This window comes from Salpingoeca rosetta, assembly GCF_000188695.1.
Source record: "Salpingoeca rosetta unplaced genomic scaffold supercont1.30, whole genome shotgun sequence".
Classification (NCBI taxonomy): Eukaryota; class Choanoflagellata; order Craspedida; family Salpingoecidae; genus Salpingoeca; species Salpingoeca rosetta.
In genome coordinates, this window is record NW_004754904.1 from 191650 (window position 1) to 212452 (window position 20803).

General features: G+C 56.8%; 5 protein-coding genes across 5 annotated transcripts in view; 2 read left to right on the plus strand and 3 right to left on the minus strand.

Moving 5' to 3' along the window:
* Window positions 1-317, plus strand: part of PTSG_09876 (uncharacterized protein) — a gene marked incomplete at its 5' end in the record, with an annotated part of 7423 nt that extends 7106 nt beyond the window's left edge. Inside the window, one exon of the mRNA XM_004989172.1 lies at window positions 1-317. This exon is cut by the window's left edge and continues 524 nt beyond it.
* On the minus strand, window positions 181-5637 carry PTSG_12945 (uncharacterized protein). Its single transcript, XM_004989173.1, has 2 exons — window positions 659-5637; window positions 181-468 (listed from the first exon to the last, which is right to left on the minus strand). The coding sequence occupies exons 1-2, from the start codon at window positions 3836-3838 to the stop codon at window positions 451-453; spliced, it is 3198 nt and encodes a 1065-aa protein (XP_004989230.1). The 5' UTR covers window positions 3839-5637; the 3' UTR covers window positions 181-450.
* On the minus strand, window positions 5635-9062 carry PTSG_12946 (uncharacterized protein). Its single transcript, XM_004989174.1, has 8 exons — window positions 8924-9062; window positions 8501-8638; window positions 8191-8225; window positions 7680-7938; window positions 7371-7444; window positions 6975-7234; window positions 6200-6705; window positions 5635-5851 (listed from the first exon to the last, which is right to left on the minus strand). Exons 1-8 carry the CDS (start codon window positions 9015-9017, stop codon window positions 5802-5804), a joined length of 1416 nt encoding a protein of 471 aa, XP_004989231.1. The 5' UTR covers window positions 9018-9062; the 3' UTR covers window positions 5635-5801.
* Window positions 9063-9124: 62 nt separating this feature from the next.
* Window positions 9125-11073, plus strand: PTSG_09879 (uncharacterized protein; the record flags this gene model as incomplete). The annotated part of the gene is made up of 6 exons (XM_004989175.1): window positions 9125-9190; window positions 9437-9679; window positions 9902-10018; window positions 10140-10222; window positions 10379-10582; window positions 10974-11073. The coding sequence occupies 6 exons, from the start codon at window positions 9125-9127 to the stop codon at window positions 11071-11073; spliced, it is 813 nt and encodes a 270-aa protein (XP_004989232.1).
* Window positions 11074-11331: 258 nt separating this feature from the next.
* PTSG_12947 (uncharacterized protein) lies at window positions 11332-18256 on the minus strand. Its single transcript, XM_004989176.1, has 3 exons — window positions 14302-18256; window positions 13594-13860; window positions 11332-13331 (listed from the first exon to the last, which is right to left on the minus strand). Exons 1-3 carry the CDS (start codon window positions 16583-16585, stop codon window positions 12541-12543), a joined length of 3342 nt encoding a protein of 1113 aa, XP_004989233.1. The 5' UTR covers window positions 16586-18256; the 3' UTR covers window positions 11332-12540.
* Window positions 18257-20803: the final 2547 nt, after the last annotated feature.

A 20803-nucleotide genomic window follows, 5' to 3' on the forward strand; every position in this document is an offset into this window, starting at 1 on the left:
TGCAATATGACGTTGTTGTCACATGTGACACTTTGGCAACAACAAACAACAACGCCATCTCACAGGCCAGCCCCCCCCCACACCTTAGAACCACAACACACAACTACATCACTCCACACTTCCTCTTTCCTCCATCCCCTCAGTCCTCAGCTTGCACCACGCTGTCAAGTACACACGAGTTGATTGCGTTCAAGCAGCAGGTGTTCCCTGTTTGAATATTTCATGTACTTTTGGAAGTTGTGGTAACTGACTGACCCACTCGGGGAACACGTAGACAACTGCACGTAGACAGACACAAATTAAAAGTCAAATCAGGCACAGGGACACATGCATAAGGAAGGTCGCACGCGGGCAGTGGTTGTGCACACATGTTGTCCTCGCATGACGATTTCTGGAACGCGTGACAGCAGGGCCAAACACCCAAAACGACTGTTGCATGGGCGTGGTCGTTCAAAGTCCCATCAGCAACTGGATTGGACAAAAGCGAGCAACAAACAGCGTCAAACGTGAGATGGTTGGGGTGGATGCCTTCAATATACACACAGGCAGACACACCGACACCCACACCCACACGTACAGACACACGTACAGACGCAGACACAGACACGCCCCTCCCCCCCCCCCAAAACACACACACACACACACATAGCAAGCTCACCTCAAAGCCTTCGTCGTCATTTGGATCTGTAAAGTCCACGTCGTGCGTGTCCTCTGAAGGCTTTTTCTTCTGCATGTATTCCTTAATCTCTTCAAGCGAGAACAGCTCCTTATCCTCCTCATCATCTTTGTCTTTCGTCTCCTTCCGCTCTTCCTTCTTCACCTGTTCTGCCTTCTTTCCTGCGTCTTTGGTCTTCTTGTCCTTCGGGGTTGTTGTCGCCGCCGCTGGCTTCGCTGTTGTGGCAGCTGGTTTGGTAGCTGTTGCCGGCTTTGCGTTGGCTGCGGGCGCTGCTGCTTTCTTGGCAGCAGGGGCCGCCTTGGTTGTCGCTGTCGTGGACACCGCTGCCTTTTTCTTCTTGGCTACTGCAGCGGTTGTGGATGGTTTTGATGCAGTTGCTGGCGTGCGCTGCGGTGGCTTCGCGGTGCTGGCATTCACAGCTTGTGCCGCCGTCGTCTTCTTCTTTGTCGACACGGCTGCTGCTGCTGTCGTTGCGGGTGCCGTTGCGGGTGCCTTTGCCTTCGACACAACAGCGGGCTTCCCTGCGCTGCTCGGCCTGCGAACACCGGCTTTGGTTGGCGCTGGCTTTGCAGCAGCAGCCGTGTTGCTTGCCGCCGTAGCCACCGCCTTCTTCTTGGTCGTCTTCGCTGGCTTGGTTGTCGTGGTCGTGGTCGTGGTCGCGGTGGACGGTGTTGTTGTCTTTGTAGCTGTCGCTGCTGGTGCTTTTGCTGGTGCCTTCTTGCCAGCGGTGGCAGCGGTGGTTGCAATCTTCTTTTTCACAACCGCCGCAGCGCCGGCTGTTGTTGTTGGCGTTGCTGCTGTGCTTGTGCCCTTGACTGGGGCTGTTTGCTGCTTAGGGGTCGTCGTCGTTGTCGTCGTTGACGCTCGCTTCGCCTTCGTCTTCGCCTGCTGCTGCTGCTGCTGCTGCTGCTGCTGCTGTGGTTGCGGTTTGGTCGCCGCCACCACCGGCTTAGTCGATGCTGATGCTTTGCTCGTTGCAGCAGGCGCCGCTGTCGTTGGAGTTGGCGTTGGCGTTTTGGCAGGGGTTGTTTCCTTCTTCTTCAGGGTTTGCAAAGTCGGTGTCGTCGTCGTCGTCGATGTCGTCGTCGTCGTCGGCGTCGCTGGCTTGGCTGTTGAAGGTCGCTTTGCCGACGCCTTTGCCTTTTTTGTCATGGGCTCGGTTTTTGCTGGCGCGGTGACTGCTGTTTTGGGTGACTTGATTGGCTGCTCCTTCTTGATATCTGCGAGGCGCTTGATCGTGAACACTGGCGCTGGTGCTGGTGTTGACGTTGTTGCGACCTTTGCCTTCTTCGCTGCCACCGCTTCGCCACCCGCTGTTGACGCTGATGACGGCGTGCCAGACACCCGCCGCTTCGGGCTCGTTCGGCCACCAGCTTTACCTGCTGCTGACGCCACTGCTGCTGTCGTCGTTGCCGTCGTCGTTGCCGTCGTCGTCGTCGTCGCTGAACCTGCTGCCTTTGTAGCTACCGCCGCCGCTGTTGCAGTGGAGGAGGAGGAGGAGGAGGAGGCCTTGGCAGCACCATTTTTGGACTGGCGGATGCGGGAGAGGGGAAGAACCTCAAAGGTCGCACCACCACCACCACTGCCGCTGCTGCTGGCGGCAGGGCTGGTCGTAGTCTTCTGGCCAGTAGCAGCCAGCTTCTGCGCAACCTGCTGCTGCTGCTGTTGCTTGTTGCGCTTGGGGACAGGTGGCATGATGAGCTTGGCACGCTTTGCAGCATTGTCTGCATCTGTGCCAGTGCCGTCTGCGCCGCCGCTGCCGGTGTTCTTGTTCTTGGTCGGCGCTGTCTTGCTGCTGGGGTCGGCCTTGGCCACGGCTGGGCCAGATGTTGCTCGCGTGAACAGGAGTTGCGCACCCGCACTCTTCTTCCCCTGCCTACCGCCAGCACTGCCCCTCCTAGCTGCTGCCGCTCCTGCAGTTATTCCAGCCGTTGTTGCTGGTGTCGCCTTTGCAGCTGCCGCATTGGGCTTCTTGGTTGTCGGAGCAGCGGCCTTGGTATTGCTGCCACCGGGCACCTTAACACCCTCCAGCCGCGCGTGCACCGGTACCTTCTTCTTGGTCGTTGATGCCGCTGCCGCCGCTGCTGCGGGTGCGTGTGTCGTTTCCTTGCGTACGTTCACGTTCTTTGGCTTGGCCGCCCCATCCAACTGCTGCTGCTGCTGCTGCTGCTTCATCTTGTGCTGTTCCTTGGCCTTCTTCTGCTTGAGCTTGGCCTTGAGCTGCTCCCGCATGCGCGCCTCAGAGCGCGAAATCACATTCACAGAAGACGATGATGATGGCGCTGATGATGATGTTGTTGGGGGTGGCGGCATGCGAGCAGACGGCGCATGGGCTGGGCGATGTTGCGGGTGTTGCTGATGTTGCATCAGGCCGGGATTGCGGCCCATCATGGTGACATGACCAACATTGCCAGGGCCACCACCGACAGGACCGTTTGCCATCATCCCAATGCCACGCCCAGCCATCATCCCACGCTGCTGCTGTTGTTGTTGCTGCTGCTGCTGCTGCTGCTGCTGCTGCTGCATCATCATCGTTGGCATCGTTGGTCCTCGCGGCCCGTAGCTGCCCATGCCCATGCCAATACCCATGCGCATGTGTTGGGGCGGCATTGCTGTCCCCGCCGCCGCCGCTGTTGTGGGCGGACGCGGGCGCGACACGGGGGCAAACCTGCCCATTGGCGGCGATGTGGGCGTTGTTGTGGCTGTGACTGGTGTTGCGTGTGGTGTTGGCAGGGCCGAGTAGGGCGGCGCATTCATCGTCGTTGCCGGAGCTGGTGGACGGCCCATGAGGCCCGGGCGAAACTGCCGCTGCGGGGACACAGGGCCGGGCGTTGGTTGTGGGCCATAAGGCATGCCACGCGCCCCGGCTGGCGGTTGCTGGTGAGGTCCACGGGAGGGCGATGGCATCAGGCCAAACAGCGGCGCTGACGATGATGATGACGACGAAGATGACGATGGTGGTGCAGAGAATGGTGGTGGCGCAGCCGCCCTTGTTGTCGGTACCAATCTCGACGTCATCGTTGTCGGTGTGTGTTGAGTGTTGGCACCTGTGGAGGCGAGCTTGAATAGAGGAGTTGACGAGGATGACTTGGCAGGTGTGGTAGTTGTCGGTGGCTTTGTTGTGTTGAGGGGCCTCTTGTTGCCGATTGCTGGTGTTGCCATTGTTGTCGATGGGCGTTTGGGGCCGCTCACGGAGAAAGGGGCTCTGTTCTTGTGTCTGAAAGGGCAGTTTGGCTTGGTACATCCGCCCGGCTGTGTTTCCCAGTAGCAAGGCACAGTGCTGCGGTCCTTGGTGTCCTCAAAGTGCCTCAGTTTACAGCCGGGGTTGGTGCACTCGCCGTTCTTCCAGTGCGGGCAGACAATGTTTGTCTTGAGGGCCGCTTCCGAGTGTCGGAAGGGGCATGCCGCGCCCTGTGTTGCGACGAAAGAAGAGACAATGGACGAGACGTCGTTAACGAAGGGGCCGGTGGGCGTTGTCGTCGGTCAGGTTGTTCAGGTTGTGATTCGGGTTGGTGGAAGATGACGAGGGTGATGGAGGGCGTGCCGAGTCCCGGAGAAGGGGTCGCGGGAACCAGAAGAAGTTCAGTTCAGGGGGAGAGGGGCACGCGAAGTTGCATCGTCATCATGAGTGGAAGATGGATGGATGTTGGTTGAATCGGAATGAAAGAGTGGAGAGGGTGGAGACGACCGCGATCATGACGATGACTGTGTCACTGCCCATGAAGCTGATGTCGAGTGGATGACGCGATTGCACGCCCCAAGGTCAAGGGCTGACGAGCACAAGGCAAGAGACGACAGAGAAGAGAGGTGGTGGGGCGGAGGGGTGTGTGCGTGTGTGGACCACAGCCACTGCGCTGTTTTGTGTCCACCATGCAGACGGACAGCACACATGGGAAACTGGAATACAACGTTGTTGGTTGGGTGTGACCAACAGAGCAACGCACACTCTCCAGCAGGATGTGGGACAGACGTGCAGCCAACAGAAAGGGAGCATAGGGCGAGGCTGGCTCTGGTGATCAAGACCACCAGAACCTGATGGGGAAGGGCAGAACACAGACGACATGAAAGGGACGGGCGGGGGAGAGGAAGCAACTCGAGGAAAAAAAAAGACAAACACGTTACAGCGCGTGCGCGTGTGTGTGTTTGCGTGTATTTGCGCAAGTTTGGGTGTTGGCCTTGGCACTTGTCGTGCAATGGCAATGGTGGGGGTGGAGGTGCTTCTTGTTGTGGCGTGTTTGCTTCTTGTTGTGGTGTGTTTGCTTCTTGTTGTGTCTGGGTGCTGTGGGGTGTGGGGTGTGGACCGGCCGAGGTGACATGGACACGGCTGCCAAGGCACACGGAGGGCACGTCACTCAACACAACACGGAGCACAGGAGACACAAGCCGCTTCCCCATCACCTTGCGCCCTCGCCCCGCGACAAACGAGCAGATTGACGAACAGATAGAGAGAGAGAAAGGGAGAGAGGGAGAGAGAGGAAAGCGACGGTAGGAAAGGGAGCCTCGAAGGAGGGGAGAAAGGTGGGAAGGCAAGGTGCACACAGACACACACAGACACACACAGACACACACAGACACACAGACACACAGACACACAGACAAACACAGACAAACAAACACAAACACAAGCACAGACACAAACCGACATACAAGCAAGGGCTCGCGAGTTCAACTAACAAGGGGGTTGTTTTCTAATTCACTCATACGCCAGGCTACCCTACCTTTGAGCAAGTTGAGAACAGGAAGAACCTGCAGTCTGTGTTGCTGCTGGCCATTGTTGCCGTTGTGGGGTGTTGTGGTTGATGGATAGTCGTGAGGTGGTAATGATGGTTGGTGATGGTGCGTGCGTGTGGTGTCGGCTGTTCGCTGCGTGCTCGTAGCTGCTACCGCGCGAGAACGTTCACGGCAGAGACGAAAATTGGATGGAAATTTTGCATAGATTTCTTCATTTGCGTTGAAGATGGTTTGTGGTGTCGTGTTTACTTGGCGCAACTGGTTGGTTGGTTTGTGTGGTTGGTGTGGTGTGGTTGCTGTTGGGATGCTTGGTGTTGTTGTGAGTACGTTTTGCAGTCCCAACGACAACATGTCTCACGCGCACGCACACGGTCCAGCGGGCGGGCCATCCGCTTTAGAACGGCTGGTTGTTGAGGAAGCGCTTGAACATGGTCAAGGCTTGGGCTGTTGTTTGGGGTTGGGGCAAGAAGGAGAAAGGTGAGAGGTAAATGTGACCACGGCGAATGCTCCATGAGATCCAACAGACACATGAGCACATACACAGACACACACACACACACAGACAGACAGACACACAGACAGACAGACAGACACACACACACACACACAGACAGACACACAGACAGACAGACACACACACACACACACAGACAGACAGGCACACACACACACAGACAGACAGACAGACACACAGACAGACAGATACACACACACAGACAGACAGACAGACACACACACACATGAACGCACACCCCACACACAACATATACACACACAGACATAGTGACTGACCTGGTTTGTGCTGTGGCACAAGGTGGCCGGCGCCAGAGACGGTGAGGAAGGTGAAGTTGTGCTGGCCAGCGTTGTATGTGGTGACGTAGCCAGCCTGGATCTCCTGGTTTGGCTCGTCCGAGCTTGGGCTGGTCCACGGGCGCCAGGCCTCCTTCTCCGGGAAGCCGAGCTCGCGGGTCCACTCCTCAGAGCCCCAGTAGGGCACGCAGGCGTCGACCGAGCCAGAGTAGATGAGGATGCGGTACTTCTGTGCCAGCGTCTTGTAGAGCGGGCGCAGGTCGGCGGCGGTGCGGCGGTACTGCTGGCGGCCCTGGTGGTCAACGTGCAGAGCCTTCTGCACATCGGGCTTGGACAGCCACATGCCCATCACCTTCTCCGCGCCGCACGCGTAGTCGTTGAGGGCGCCGGCAACGCCCTTCTGCAGCTGCGGGTGCACGGCAAACGCCTGGGAGCCGGTTGTGGTGAACTCGCGTGCCTCGCGCAGCTGGCGGTAGATGTCAGACACCCTGGTGGTAGTGAAATAAGTGTGTGTGTGGGGGGGGGAGGGAAGGGCATGCAAACAGGGGAGCGTAGAGAGGGAGCGGTGAGCGGTGTAAGGCGAGAAGAGGAGAACAACTTCAGCATGGCAGAGAAAAGGGAGACAGACGCAGAGGAAATCTGAGACAAGAGAGAGAGAGAGGCGGGTGCACACACACACACACACACACACACACACACACACACACACACACACACACACACACACACACACACACACACACACACACAAACGTACGTGACTTGGTCGCTGCCACACTGGTCGTAGACGTTGTAGATGTCAAAGTTGCCAATCTTGCGGTTCATCTCGGAGAGGGCGGCGCGGCACTGTTGCGTCTCCTTGGTGAAGTTGCCGCAGGCATCCTTGATCTTGGGGTACAGGGTCTGCGGGTACATGCCGTGGCCGTAGTAGAACTCCACAGCAATGCGGTCAGCCTGGTTCTGGAAGCCGCACGTCGACACCTCGTTACCGATGCAGCCATCGCCAATCGCAGCACCCTATTCGCGCGGGTGTATGTCGAAGAGATGGCGGTGAGGCAAAGGCAAAGTGGGCATGCAGTCAAGCAAGGAGCAGATGCAAACATGCAGGGGCGACCGACACGATGGTGAGAGCAGCATATCAGTCCCAACAGACCTTGAGGTTCAGGTTACCGCGGGCATCCACGGCCTTGAGAATCTCGGGAATGTAGATACCGGCATACGACTCGCCTGCGAACACACACGCATGCGATGGGGTGTGTGAGCGAGGACCATGAAACGAAGAAGGGAAACGGGCTCGTGTGCACACAAAAATGGATCACACATGATGCTCACGCGTGTGCAGACAAAGCTGGAGACATAAGCGCATAGACACAACCAGGCAGACACGTAGACAGACACACACACACATAGACAGACAGACACACACACACACACAAACACATACACAGACAGACACACGTACCGGTGATGTAGAAGTCGTTCTTCTTGTACTCGGAGAAGCCGTTGAAGAAGCCGTCGAGGAAATCGGCAAACTCCTCGCCAACGCTCTCGTCCGTGTTGACGCAGTCAACGCCCTCGGCGCAGTAGCTGAAGCCAACGCCCTTGGGCTGCTCGACGTACAGCATGTTGGCGATGGTGCTCCAGGAGTATGGGTTGTAGAGCAGGGTGATGTTGCCGTGCTCGTCAAGGCTGTTGTCGTTGGTCTGGAACTGGCCATTCTCCTGTTAAGGGGGAGGGAGGGGGAGGTGACAAAACAAACCAACGCAGGTGAAACACAAACGAAGCGTGAGCGTGAGCGTGTGTATGTGTGTGTATGTGTGTGCGCGTGCGTGTGGTACGTGTGTTGTTGCTGCGGGTGTTGTTGTTGTATGTATGTGTGTGTGTGTGCTACGTGTGTAGGTGCTATTGTTGGCTTGGACGTTTCCGCAATCGATAACCACCACAAGACATCATGCACACACACACACACATACCGTGAGGAGGCCAACGAGAGAGGAGGAACCGGGGCCTGTGAAATCGCCAGATCGAGTGTGGACGAGGACGTGAGAATGCAGCAAAGCGAACGAGCGTGGCATGCGTGCATGGGTTGGTGTGTTGGGCGTGTATGGGGAAAGTGAAAAAGAGATGCAACAGGGACAAGTGCATGTTGTACGCGTGCGTGTGTCTGCGTGTGCGTGTGTCTGTGGTTGTGTGTGTGTGTGTGTCTGTTTGTTTTGGCTTTGCATGTGCGCCTGTGTGTGCGTGTGTGTCTGCATGCCTTTGTCATGCATGAGCAATACTCACCGCCATTGAGCCAGACGACGACAGGGGCGGTGGATGGGTTCTTCTCGGACTCAATGAACCAGTAATGGAGGAAACCCTTGCCGTTTCCAACAGGGAGATAGCCGGAGTAGTGCTTGGAAGGAAGTGCCTTGTCCCAGCCTGGGTAATGTGTGAGCAAGCAAGTGTCGTGCGCAGGGCGTGTGTGCATGTCCAGATGAGACGGGGAGGGAGAGAGAGTGTGTGTGTGAGAGAGAGGGGGGGGGGGCAGAGAGAGAGAGAGAGAGAGAGAGAGAGAGAGAGAGAGAGAGAGAGAGAGAGAGAGATTCACAGAAACACCGACACACAGACACACAGACACACAGACACACAGACACACAGACACACAGACACACAGACATACAGACACACAGACACACAGACACACACGCAGACATCCACCCGTACCTGGGAGGGAGGTCACTTGATCCTTGGTGATGGCTGCGTTGCAGGTGGCCGCCACAAGGGCGAGCACAAGCGCAGTTGCCAAAACAAACCTCATCTTCGATCGCAGGTGGTTCAGTGGCAGCAACAGTCTGGAGGGAAATGGAGGGAAAGTGCCGAGTCAGCACAAATCAATCAACATCGGCGACAGCGACAGACAGTGACATGACAATGGTGGTGATGGAGAAGAAGAAGGATGACCGTGAGGAGGCAGCACCACCACCAGCCACGGTGCAGCACAGACGGTGTGGGTGCAAAGGAGTTCGCACGTGTCTCCTATGTTCACCGCGGGACGAACAAGAGGTGCATACACCTGTGCTTGACAGCAATTGGCTGCGTACTTTTTGTCATCATCACGTCAGAGTGCTCACTCGCTCACACTCATCTTCACACACACACACTCAAGGTTACACTCACACTCTCACTCACACTCACACACACACACTCCCTCTCTCTCACACACTCTCATTCACACAGGTGTCTGCACCACACGTGCAATACCGGTGGTGTGAGGCATGTGGAAAGTTGCGCATTATGCCTCCAGGTGATGTGCCGTGCACCGGAGCCTCCACATGTGCCTCTGCAGAGTCGCTTGGCCTTCCCGCCTTCGAAGGTGTGCATGTATTTCGCGAGTTTGTGACAGCAGACGAGGAGCAGGCGCTTCTCTCCCAAATGGACGAATGGCCGTGGAAGCTTTCCCAATCCGGCCGCTGGAAGCAGGTGCGCGCGCGCGTGTGTGTATGTACGTATGCGTGTGTGTGTGTGTGGTGGGGAAAGGATTGGTTGGTTGGTTGGTTGTTTTTGTCGTTGCGCAACCATGTGTGTGTGTGTGTGTGACATTGCGTGCCACCGTGCGCGTGTCTGTGTACGCTCATAAGTAACAAATGGTTCCTTGCTTATTCTATGCTCGCTGTCATGTGATGAAATGATGTGATGGAACAGGACTTTGGCCCAAAGGTCAACTTCAAACGCAAAAAGGTCAAGGTTGGCAACTTCACGGGACTACCATCCTCATCCCGCGACCTGGTTGCGCGAATGCAGGCTCTCCCATGCCTCCAGGTGCGTGCGCCTGCGTTGATCGCTGTTGTACATCACCAGCCTAGCCCTTGTCTGCCCGACGCTCTTCTGTCCCTTTGAGCTGATCCCGCTTTGCCCACACTGAAACAAACCATCTTGGCAGGACTTTGAGCCTGTGGAGCAGTGCCACCTCGACTACCGGCCAGAGCGCGGCGCAGCCATCGACATGCACTTTGATGACGACTGGTGAGCGTCATGGTCGTGAGACACTTGCACGTGCTGTTGTGACACAACGTCGTGGCCACGAAAAGCACCAACTGTTCGTGCGGTTCGCTTCATTCACTTCCTGACTCCATTCACTTCCTGGCTGCGTTCACTTTCTGGCTGCTCGCGGTTGTGCAGGATCTGGGGCGAGCGCCTGGTTACGGTTAACTTGCTGTCCGAGACGCGGCTGAGCTTTGAGCATCCACAACACGAAGGAGCACAGGTGTATGTGGTGCTGCCGGCACGCAGTCTTGTGGCTGTGCAGGGGAGTGCGCGGACGCAGTGGAAGCATGCCGTTCATCGCGGCGCAATCACAGACCGGCGCATTGCAGTCACGCTCAGGTGAGCTGGTTGGTGTGATTGTGCGTGCGTGTGTGTGTGTGTGCAGGTGTGTGTGTGTGTGTGCAGGTGCGTGTGTGTGTGTGTGTGTGCAGGTGTGATTGTGTGTGTGTGTGTGTGTGTGTGTGTGTGCGCGCGCGCGTGGCACCGCCACCTTGCCTCTTTCTCTTTCTCTGTCTCTCCATCCCCCTCCCTCTCTCCGTCTCTGTGTCTGTCTGTCATCGTCGCTCTCTTTGCTCGCTCTCTTTGCTCGCTCTCTTTGCTCGCTCTCTTGACTCGCTGCGTTTGTTGCGGCCGTGAACATTTCAAACGTGCGCTCACTCCCTTACACCCCGCACTGTCCCTCCCCCCCCCCTCCAACTCCCTGCTTTGCACCACCACCACACGGCAACAGAGAGCTTGGCCCCGACTTTGTTGCGGGTGCCGGTCGTGCAGAGGAAGGGCGCCACCTGTTGGACATTGCGCACACATTCAAGGGCACGCCACTGCCGTGATTGCCCATCGACGACACTCACCAGCATTGGCATCTTGTGCCCTCCCCGCACCAAAACACACACACACACACACACACACACACACAACACACACACACACACACATACCCACACACACACACACACACACACACACACACTCACACACACACACACAAAACACAACACACAAACACACACACTCTCTCTGTCATATTTGAGCTGTAGATCGCAGGAAGCCTTCGATCTTCTGTCTTCCTTTGCACTGTTCCGTGTGCAGTGTGTTTCTCTTTGTATTTCTGTTTGTGTACACACAGCTGAGCGACGCTTAACTAAACGAAATTGTGGACAGCGAAAAGACGGCAACGTGTTGTGGACACACAAAACTACTACAGCAGCTAAAGCATGTACAAGGAACAACAAAGAGCGAAGGAACAGCCGCCGCCAACACAGCAATTGTGAGACCAGCTAAAACGAACAGCACCAAAAAAAAAAAAAAAAGGAAGGCGAAAGCGAAAGCGACGGTTGTGTATCGACATGTAAGGGTTGTGTTGTTGGGTCAGCATAGAGAAGCAGAGCCGAGGAACACTACAGGAAAAAAGGAAGAGGAGCAATTATGCAAGCGGTCAGTCAGACAGAAAAAGCATGAAAGCACAAAGTGAGGCAAGGGCGACAGGGGGAAGAGAGAGGGAGAAGGCTGAAGAACAAGCCCGCACAGGCGACAAGTACAGGCATGATTGAGCTGAGAAACGAAAAAGGAAATGAGTGTCGTGGTGACACGTTGATTGGAAGAAGAAGATGAGCAAGACGTATGTGCTTCAACCCAAGCGATGATAACAAGCAAAACAGAGAGAGAGTGTGTGTGTGTGTCTGTGAGAGTGAGAGTGTGAGAGAGAGAGTGTGTGTGTCTGTGAGAGTGAGTGTGAGAGAGAGTGTGTGTGTCTGTGAGTGTGAGTGTGTATGTACGCGTGCGTACGTTGTGTGTTTTGTGTTTTGTGCAATGTGAGTGTGTTTTTTTGTGTCAAAGAGGAAAAGGGTAGGTGCAGATGTCCACTGGACAGGAAAGCCAGTGTGCCGACGAGGAAGAGCAGCAGCAAAGGAAAACAAGGCAGCGTGGGGGTGGCAGCCGGGAAAACAAGACGAAGAAGAGCGACAATGAGGGCTGCTCGGGGATGCGTTGGTGTTTGATGGTGCCTAGAGTCGAGAGGTGTGGGTGCATGTATGCTTTTTTGGGATGCAGTGAGCTGGAAGGGAACCAGCCCACCGACCAGCCAAGAAAAAAACAACTGCACCACCGGTCATCGACATCCATGGGCGCAGCACCAGTCCTGTCCCCGTCAGCCGCGTACATCGCCGTGATCGTGTGCGGTAACGTAACACTACCGCCAATCGCTTTGTCAAGCATCCACGTCGGCCACTCGTACTCACAGTGCGCCAAACCAACCATCCAGCCGCCAACCAAACCAAGCATGCGCGAGCACGCCCCGCTTAGATGGTGAGCAGGAGGACAACGTCTTCCTCGCGCATGGCAATCTCTGCGGGCTGCAGGCTGTGCCGCTCAAGGGCGAGGGCCAGGTCCTGGTTGCTGGCAATGGCGTTGCGGATGGTGTCGTTGGCAACCGCCATGATGCGGGCCGTGATGGCCTTCTTCACCGCAGGCAGGTCGCGGTACGACACGAGCGGCAGGTTCACCGCGTGCAGGTGGCCGGCAACGCGCAGGAAGCGGATCCTAAACGGCACCTGCGGCGCGCCAGCTTCCCCAGCACCGAGGCCACGCGCAGCTGACGACCCCGCCGCCAGAGAGGAAGAGGAGGAGGACGAGGACGAGGACACATCCATTGGCGCACTGCCCTGTTGATTTGCAGCTGTTGCTGGTGTTGGTGTTGTTGTTGTTGTTGTTGCTCCTGCTGTCGCTGATGGAGCAGCTGGCACTTCTTCAACGGCCGGCGCTGGCGGTGCACGCAACGATGATGACGACGACGACACCGGCAGCGCGCCCGACTTGTGCAGCGGTGACCCCGGCACGGGCGTCAGCGACACAGACCCGCGCTCCTGCTCCGGCTTGGGCTCCGGCTGTGGCTGTGACGATGAAGAAGCAGAGGTGGGCATTGTTGTCGGCATTGCCGCCGTCGTCGAAGTTGTTGCTGTTGTCATCATTGTGGGTGGCGCGGGAGTTGGCGGGTGCGTCGCAGCAGCGGTGACGGCGGCGTATGCGACCTGCTGGATCTCCGAGGTGGGGACGTAGCTCATCACGCCGTTGCACACAACACGGCACCAATCTGAAGCAGCAAGAGAAGCACACGCGGCGCGTTTTGTGAGTTTTGAGTGTGACAGCATGGGGGTACCATCACAATGAGCCGCACATTGCAAAGAACCACCCGACGCAAACAGCCAAACATCAAACATCAAGCTCTACAGCTCACACCAAGCACACCACACACACCAAAGACAACCACGACCAAAACTAGTAGGACAGGTGCAGTGAGTCTGGACGGATTTCCCAATCACAGCAACAAAGCGAGACAAGAGGCGAAAACGCACCAATCTGGAGCCACAAATCAAGGAGCCGACAGACAGTTGGGTCCTTTGTACGCGCGGTCCACTCGGCCTCCATCTCCGCCCGGATGCGCACGCGCGTGGCCAGGTCCGTCGCCTGCGCAGGCTGACGCGCCTTTGTCTCGAACACAGGAATGACTGATTTTGTGAGATGCGTTTTGCGGCAGGCGTTGCACAGCATAAACTTGTGGCGCATGCCTACGGCATAGCGTTCCTCCAGCTCCTTGGTCTTCCAGCACCCAAGGCAGAAGCCTGGTGCCGCAAAAACGTGGGGCAAAATAGGGGAGGAAAGGCGGGCCACAAAACAAAACAAATCATGAGCGTGAGTAAGTGAACGATTGAGAGGTAGCGTTTTGGGGGAGGGGGTGGAGGTGGCGTTGCGCTCTCCAGTAAGAGTGCAAGGTGGGCGTGTTCAAGAGCAACAACAACAACAAGCATAACAACAACAAGAGCAACAACAACAACAAGCATAACAACAACAAGAGCAACAACAACAACAACAACAACAAGCATAACAACAACAAGAGCAACAACAACAACAACAACAACAACAAGAGCAACAACAAGAGCAACAACAACAACAACAACAACAACAAGAGCAACAACAAGAGCAACAACAACAACAACAACAACAACAACAACAACAACAACAACAACAACAACAACAACAACGCCGACGAAATAAGGTCGTACCTCGTGTGGACTGGCGCTTTTGCCCCCGTCGGGTGGTCTTGCCACTCCCAGGCGTGCCTGTGCTACTGCTGCTGCTGGCGGCGGCGGTGGCGGCGGCGGTGGCTGCTGCGCGGCCTGCGGTGCTGTGCTTCATCACAGACGATGGAGTGCCTGCAAAGGGGGCGGTGGCGGGCTTGGTGGCCGTGGATGGCTGTGTGGATGAAGACTGCATCCCAGCAAGCATATGCGCCACATTCACTTCCTCAGACGAGTGCTGCATATTTTGTTGGTGGCTCTGCTGCTGCATATTTTGCTGCTGCTGCTGCTGCTGGTGCTGGTGGTGCTGTGGGGTGAGGTGCTGCTCGTGCTTGATTGGAACATGCATGCTCGGCCGGAACATGCTCGGTTGTTGCGGCGGCTGCTGCTGTTGCTGTACTTGCGGGAGGAACCGCGGGCGCATGCCGTACAAGCCTGGCATGTGCTGCTGGTGGTGCTGCTGCATGAAGGGCGACTGCTGGCTCCCCGGTGCATGCGGGATCAGGCCAACAGGCGCCTGCGCATGCGCGTGTGCGGACGGGTACATGGCAAATGCGGTGCGCTGCTGTGTCGGCGCAACCCGCGGCACAAACCCTTGTGGCGGCGTCTGCTTCTGTTGCAGCTGTTGCAGCTGCTGCTTCGCTGGTAGCTGGTGGCGCGGTGGTGCGGTGGGTGCGACAGGCGGCGCTCGTGCCGGTGCCTTGCGGCCACTTTCGCTCTCACTGTCACTATCGCTGCTACTGCTGCTATCACTGCTGCCGCTGCTGTCATCGCTTGATGCGGATGATGAGGAAGATGACGAGGATGAGGAAGACGATGATGCGCGATGGCGAGTGTGGCTGTGGCTGCGGCTGCGATGGGACGCCTTGCTGCCGCCAACACGGCTGCTATGGCCGCGGATCTCTGCCTCGTCGTCATCGTCGTCCCCGACCTCGTCGTCGCTGCCACTGCGGCTGCGGCTGCGGCTGCCGTCGCCCTGCTTGCTGTCTGTGTCGCTCACGTAGGACGAGCTGCGCCTCTGTTGTCCGCGTTGTGGCTCCTCAGCGGCCTTGGCGCCCGTGCTGGTGCTGTTAGCGGTCACGTCCCCGCCTTCACCACCACCACCACCACCACCAGCAATGGCACCGGCAGAGACGCTGGCAGAGCGGCGTCTGTCGTGTTTGTGCTTCCTGTGCTTCTTGTTGGCCTTTTTCGTCTTCTTCTGCACCTTCTTTTTGCTCGCCTTGTCCTTGTCCTTGTGCTTGTGCTTGAGTGTGCCGGGCGCTGGGGTTGATTGGGACGGCAGCTCTGCCGCTGGCTGCTGCACGCCGCTGATGCCTGCGTGCGCGGTTACGCCCGGGCCCGTAACACCGGCCGACGGTTGTTGCGCAACGGTGCTCATCTGCATCTGTTGGCTGTGCCCCTTCTTCTTCCTGCTGGGGCTGCTGCTGTTGTCTGCGCTCTCGTGGTCGTGGTCGTCGTGGTCATGGTCGTGGTGGTGGTGGTGCCTGTGCCTGTGCTTGTGTCTGGATGAGGGGGAGGATGAGGCGTGGCGGTGGTGCTTTTTTGCGTGCTTGCGCTTGCGCTGCGGGGATTTCATGGCGGATGGTGACGGGGCGGCTGGCGCACCTTCCGCTGCACCCACAGGCATGGAGGTGGTACCAGTGGTGGTGGGTGTGGTTGCCGGGGTGGCGGCGGCTGTGGTGGTTGCAGCGGCCATGGCAGAGGAAGAGGAGGATGCCATCTTGCCTTGATTTGCCGCCACAGGCTGTTGTTGCTGCTGGGAGGAGGGTGTGGCCGCTGGCATGGCTGATGACGACATGGCGGAGGGCGTGGTGACAGGCACGGCCTCCGTGTCCGGCTCGAGCTTTGGCTTCTTCTGCTGGCCGGTGGTATCAGGGAAGGCGTCCGCGATAGAGCGCGTGTGCCGTATCCCCACATCCAAACACCGCTGGTACAAGCAGCCAAAGCAGTGGCGGACGCTGAGCAGGCCTTGGGATAGCAAGCACGCGGGCGGCGCGGCGTGCGTGCGGTAGGTGGGGTGATCAATTGCTGTCAGAAAAAACTTGATGCAGTAGGTGCACACGTATTCCTTCTCAGGTGCACAGCTTTCCATTTCGCTGCGGTCATACTCCATAGCACATGCGCCACACCGTAACCTGACGGGCGGCGGGCCCTGCTGTTGTGGGTGCTGCGGGTGCTGCATCCGCATGCCTGGCTGGTGTGACATGAGCTGGTGCTGCTGGTTGGTCTTAGGGGGACCTGAAAAGCTAGACGCGTGTCCGGACATGGCCTGGCACGTTGGTAGCGGCGGCGGCGGCGGTGCTGCTGCTACTGTTGTTTGGACCGCCGAGCCTGGTGTCAGAAGCAACCAGTCAAAACAAAGTCAGCGAGGCGGACACGAGGTCCAGGTGTTTTGGGGAGAGGTGGGTGGGTAGGGTGAGCGAGCAGCTGAGAGAGAGAGAGAGAGACTTGGAAACAAAACGGAGAATGGGAGGGGGGATGTGTGGAAGTGTGTGTGTGTGTGTGGGGGGGGCAGAGGTAGCCCCCGAAGAAGTGAAGAGAACAGGCAGAGGGAGAAAGGAAGTCGCTGGCGTTGTCGACAAAACACAAACAAACAAACACACAAAACAAAGGGGGTGGGATGGGAAAGTGTGGACAAGACAAGACTTCAGAAGTCACAAAGAAGACAAAGAAGAGGTCGGTCAGGTGCAAGGGTGACCAAGAGGGAGAAAACAAACCAAACAAGCGGAGCGCGAGAGCAATGGGTGGGTGGACAACACCCCTTGCAGAAACTCGACACAGTCGCTCACAAGACTGAAAGGAAGGGCACAAGAAGGTAAGGCGGCTGCTTGCTGGTGAGGGGGTTGGTGTTGCTGGTGGTGCGTGGTGCTGTGTTGTTCCTACGGGGAAACAAAAGCTCAAGTTGCGGATGGGAGACGGGCTGCTTGTGTGCTGTGAGTGAGGGTGGGCTGGGTTTGCTGTGTGCGTGAAATGAAGAGGCGGAAACGGCCGGTTGCTGGTGGTGCGATCGATCGATCGATCTTGGAGACTCTCTCGACGATGACAAATGAGCAATAAAAGAGCCGGTATTGCGTGGTTGCCGAAGCGGATAAAGAACGCCAACACACACCCAACAAAGAAAACAAAGAAAGAAAGAAAGCATGTCATGTGACGAGACGGTGCAAGACACAAACCCACATGGGGGGGGAGGTGGATGGCCGGAAGCGAAAGACGGTGGATGCAACAGGGCGCAATTTCAAGGCAACGCCAGTGTTCTCAGAACAATGTGTTACAATACAAACAACAACGGCCACGCGTGCATATGTGGTGGTTGGTTGCTGTGCGGCATTCGGAACCCCTTTGAAACGGAGGACGCAGCCGTGTGCGGAGAGAACGAAACACACAACCACAAGAATGTGCGTGCGCGCGCGTGTGTGTGTGGTGGTGGGTAGGTTGGACATTGCATTCCGCCACACCCAAGCAAGCTGGTTGTGTGTGTGCTTCTTGCCGCAAAGCCGGGTGCGGTTGCAGCAACGCAACACACACACACACACATGCACACACACACATGCACACATGCACCGTGCACGCCAATCAAAGACACAAGCGGCCGAACGCAGATGCAAGAGGAAGAAGAAGGTCAAGTGGGACGAAGGGTTTGGTTGGCTGGTTGGTGGGTGGCGTAGCCCGCCCAGAAAAGCCACAAACGCACTCACACACGCACACACATACGCCGAAGGTTCTCGACAAGTATGTGAGAACAGAAGAGGCACGAAGGCCTGGAGGGAGAGACGCGGAGACAGAGAGAGACGTGGCAAGCAAGCGCGTGCCATATCTGGCAGGATGACATCAACGGCATGCATAGTTGCGTGTGTGTGTGTGTGTGTTTGGGCGTGTGTGTCGTGGTTGGCAGCCAGCCAGAAATAATTCAGAAAAAGGGGACAGTCGGAAGTGTCGAAGCACTTGGACTTGAAGAAAATTAAATAAAGACTTAGGGGAAACACCGGCTACGAGGCACCGAACACAAGGCGGCGTTGCGGGTGTTGGTGGCCAGTTGCTGATGGTGTGTTGGTGGTGTTGACCCACCAGCGACCACGCCTTGATGGCTTGCATGCATGCAGCAGGCCAGCGGACGGGCAACACAACACACTCAAAAGCAAGCGCGACCACCACGCACGCGCACTCAAAACTTACAAGCAGACATCGGAGCAGGCAAGTCTTAAGCGCGTGATGGTGCGTGTGCGTGCGCGCGTGTGAACGGAGAGGGAACAAACCAACAAAGCCACTGGCTGGGTGCTTGAAGCAACAAACCAAGCACAAGCACAAGCAACAAAGCGTGACGTTTGTTGGTGGCTTGATGTGACATGACGTCACAACCAACGAAGGTCAGCAGCCACTGACGCGTGGCTTGGTCACAGGAGGAGGAGGAGAAGGGACAAACTGTGTTCGATCAAACACGCGATGCAACACACTGGACGCAAAAGAGGAGGGGAAGAAGACAAAGGGCGGAGAAGAGACGCATTGCTGCTCATCGTCTCTGCGAAGGAGCTCATCAGTGAGCTCCGGTGGTGTTGCTGATGGCGTGATAATTGCTGCTGGTGTGGCTGGGAGTTGCTGCTGCAGTTGGAGATATCACGAACAGAGGAGGGCGGGGGGGGGCAGAGGAAGGGGAGAAGAGGAGAGAAAGATGGAAAGAGGTACAGAGAGGGAAGGGGGAGGAGAGAGGGAGAGGAGCGAGGTTGTGGTAACAGGGAGGAGCGATCATTGCAACGCTGTACGTACCGTGTGGCTGAGATGGCTTGTCAAAGTGAGACAAGCCTTGCATGTCTCGCCCTGCAAGCCGCATGTCCATCCTAGAGAATGGCTCTGCACAATGAACTGATGGTGGTTCGACAAGCACCTCAACACTGGGTGTCGGTACTTTGTCCTCCTCGAGCAAAACACGCAACAAGGAACAGAAGAAGGGAACAGGCAATCAAACAAAACATGGGTGTGAGTGGTAGCAAAGGCTCTTCTTGTATGCGTGTGCGTGCGGCTGTTTGTCGATTGGCTCTGCAGGCTGGGTTGTTGGGGGATGGAGACGAGGAAAGTGAACGTGAAGAAGAAGAGGAACAAAGAAAGACCACGAGGAGTAGGGAGCGAAAAGTGAACGTGAAGCCGAGGTTACGGTCATGAACAACAAGCCTTTGTGTTATTGATGTGACCTGCCAAGCAATGTAAACCAACGACCACAAGCAAGGACGAAGATGGAGAAAGGAGGAAAGAAGGAGGGAAGGTGTGCACACACACACATACACCGAAATTGCTGTGACAATTAGTCACTGCGAATGTGGAACCTTCGCCTTCCACCTTTGTCAGTGCACACACCACGTGGTGGTGGTGGTGGTGGTGTTGCCCAACCAGTGGCGCAAGCTCACCTTTTCTTGTTCCGCGCCGAAATCCAAGACACAAAACCAGGCAAAGGAGACCACAAGCCGGAAAAAAGGCACTGGCTGCACTGGCGTGCGGGCGTGCGGGCGTGCGCGTGGTGGTGGTGGTGGTGTGGTGCTCAGGCCCTCTTTGTGTGCGTGTGTGTGGTGCGGTGTTCCAATGTTTGTGGCCAGCCAACCAGCAAGAAAGCCCACCACGCAGAAGTGCGGCGAGGGCAAAAGCCAGCAAGCAAAGCAGGAAAACCACAAGCAAGCAGCAAGGCGAGCGGGCGTGGGACAGGCACGGGCTTGTTTTCTTGGTCAATCAATCAGTGTGACGAAAGTTTATGTACATCTTTCAACAAACAGGGGAAGAAGCGAAAATTTTCTGACAAGCAAAAGCGGGACAAGCGAAGCCAAGCACAACCCAAGGTTGCCAGGCCTTTTCAACGGTAGTCACGCTGTTGTTGTGACGCGCTGTCAACGGTTATGGGTCGTGCACGAGCAAGCAACGCATGCAACATTCATGTGGGCGTGAGCGATGCAGTGGCGTGGTGGAGAGTGGTGGCGATGAAGGGGGTGGTGGCTGGAAGTGCTTGCGCAAGATGGTTGCCCGAGCATCCAGTGCGGCTTGTGTGTTTGGTGTGCGTGTTTTGTGTGTGTGCATGTGTGTGTTTTGTGTGTGTGTATGTGTGTGTGTGTGTTCGTGTGTGTGTGTGTGTGTGTGTGTGTGTGTGTGTGTGTGTTTGTGTGTGTGTTTGGACGACCTCTCAAGCGAGCGAGATAAATCTCTGATGCACGTGTGGACGTGCTTGCAGTTTGTGTGCGATGTAAGGTGCTGACTCACAGTAAGTTTGATTGGAGGGCGGCGATGGTGTGCCCATCCGCCTCAGAGTGCATCGTTTGGCGCCTCACGTCGTCCCTGCAACAAAGTGATGGTTGTGGACAGGATGCGATCGATGATTGAGGGGTGCGACCAAGGGTGTTGAAAAAGCGGTTGAGCGCAATGGGCAACGGTCAAATGCGCCCTGTGTGCCGCACGTTCACAGCGTCTCTCTCTCTCTCTCTCTGTCTGTCTCTCTGTCTCTCTCTCTCTC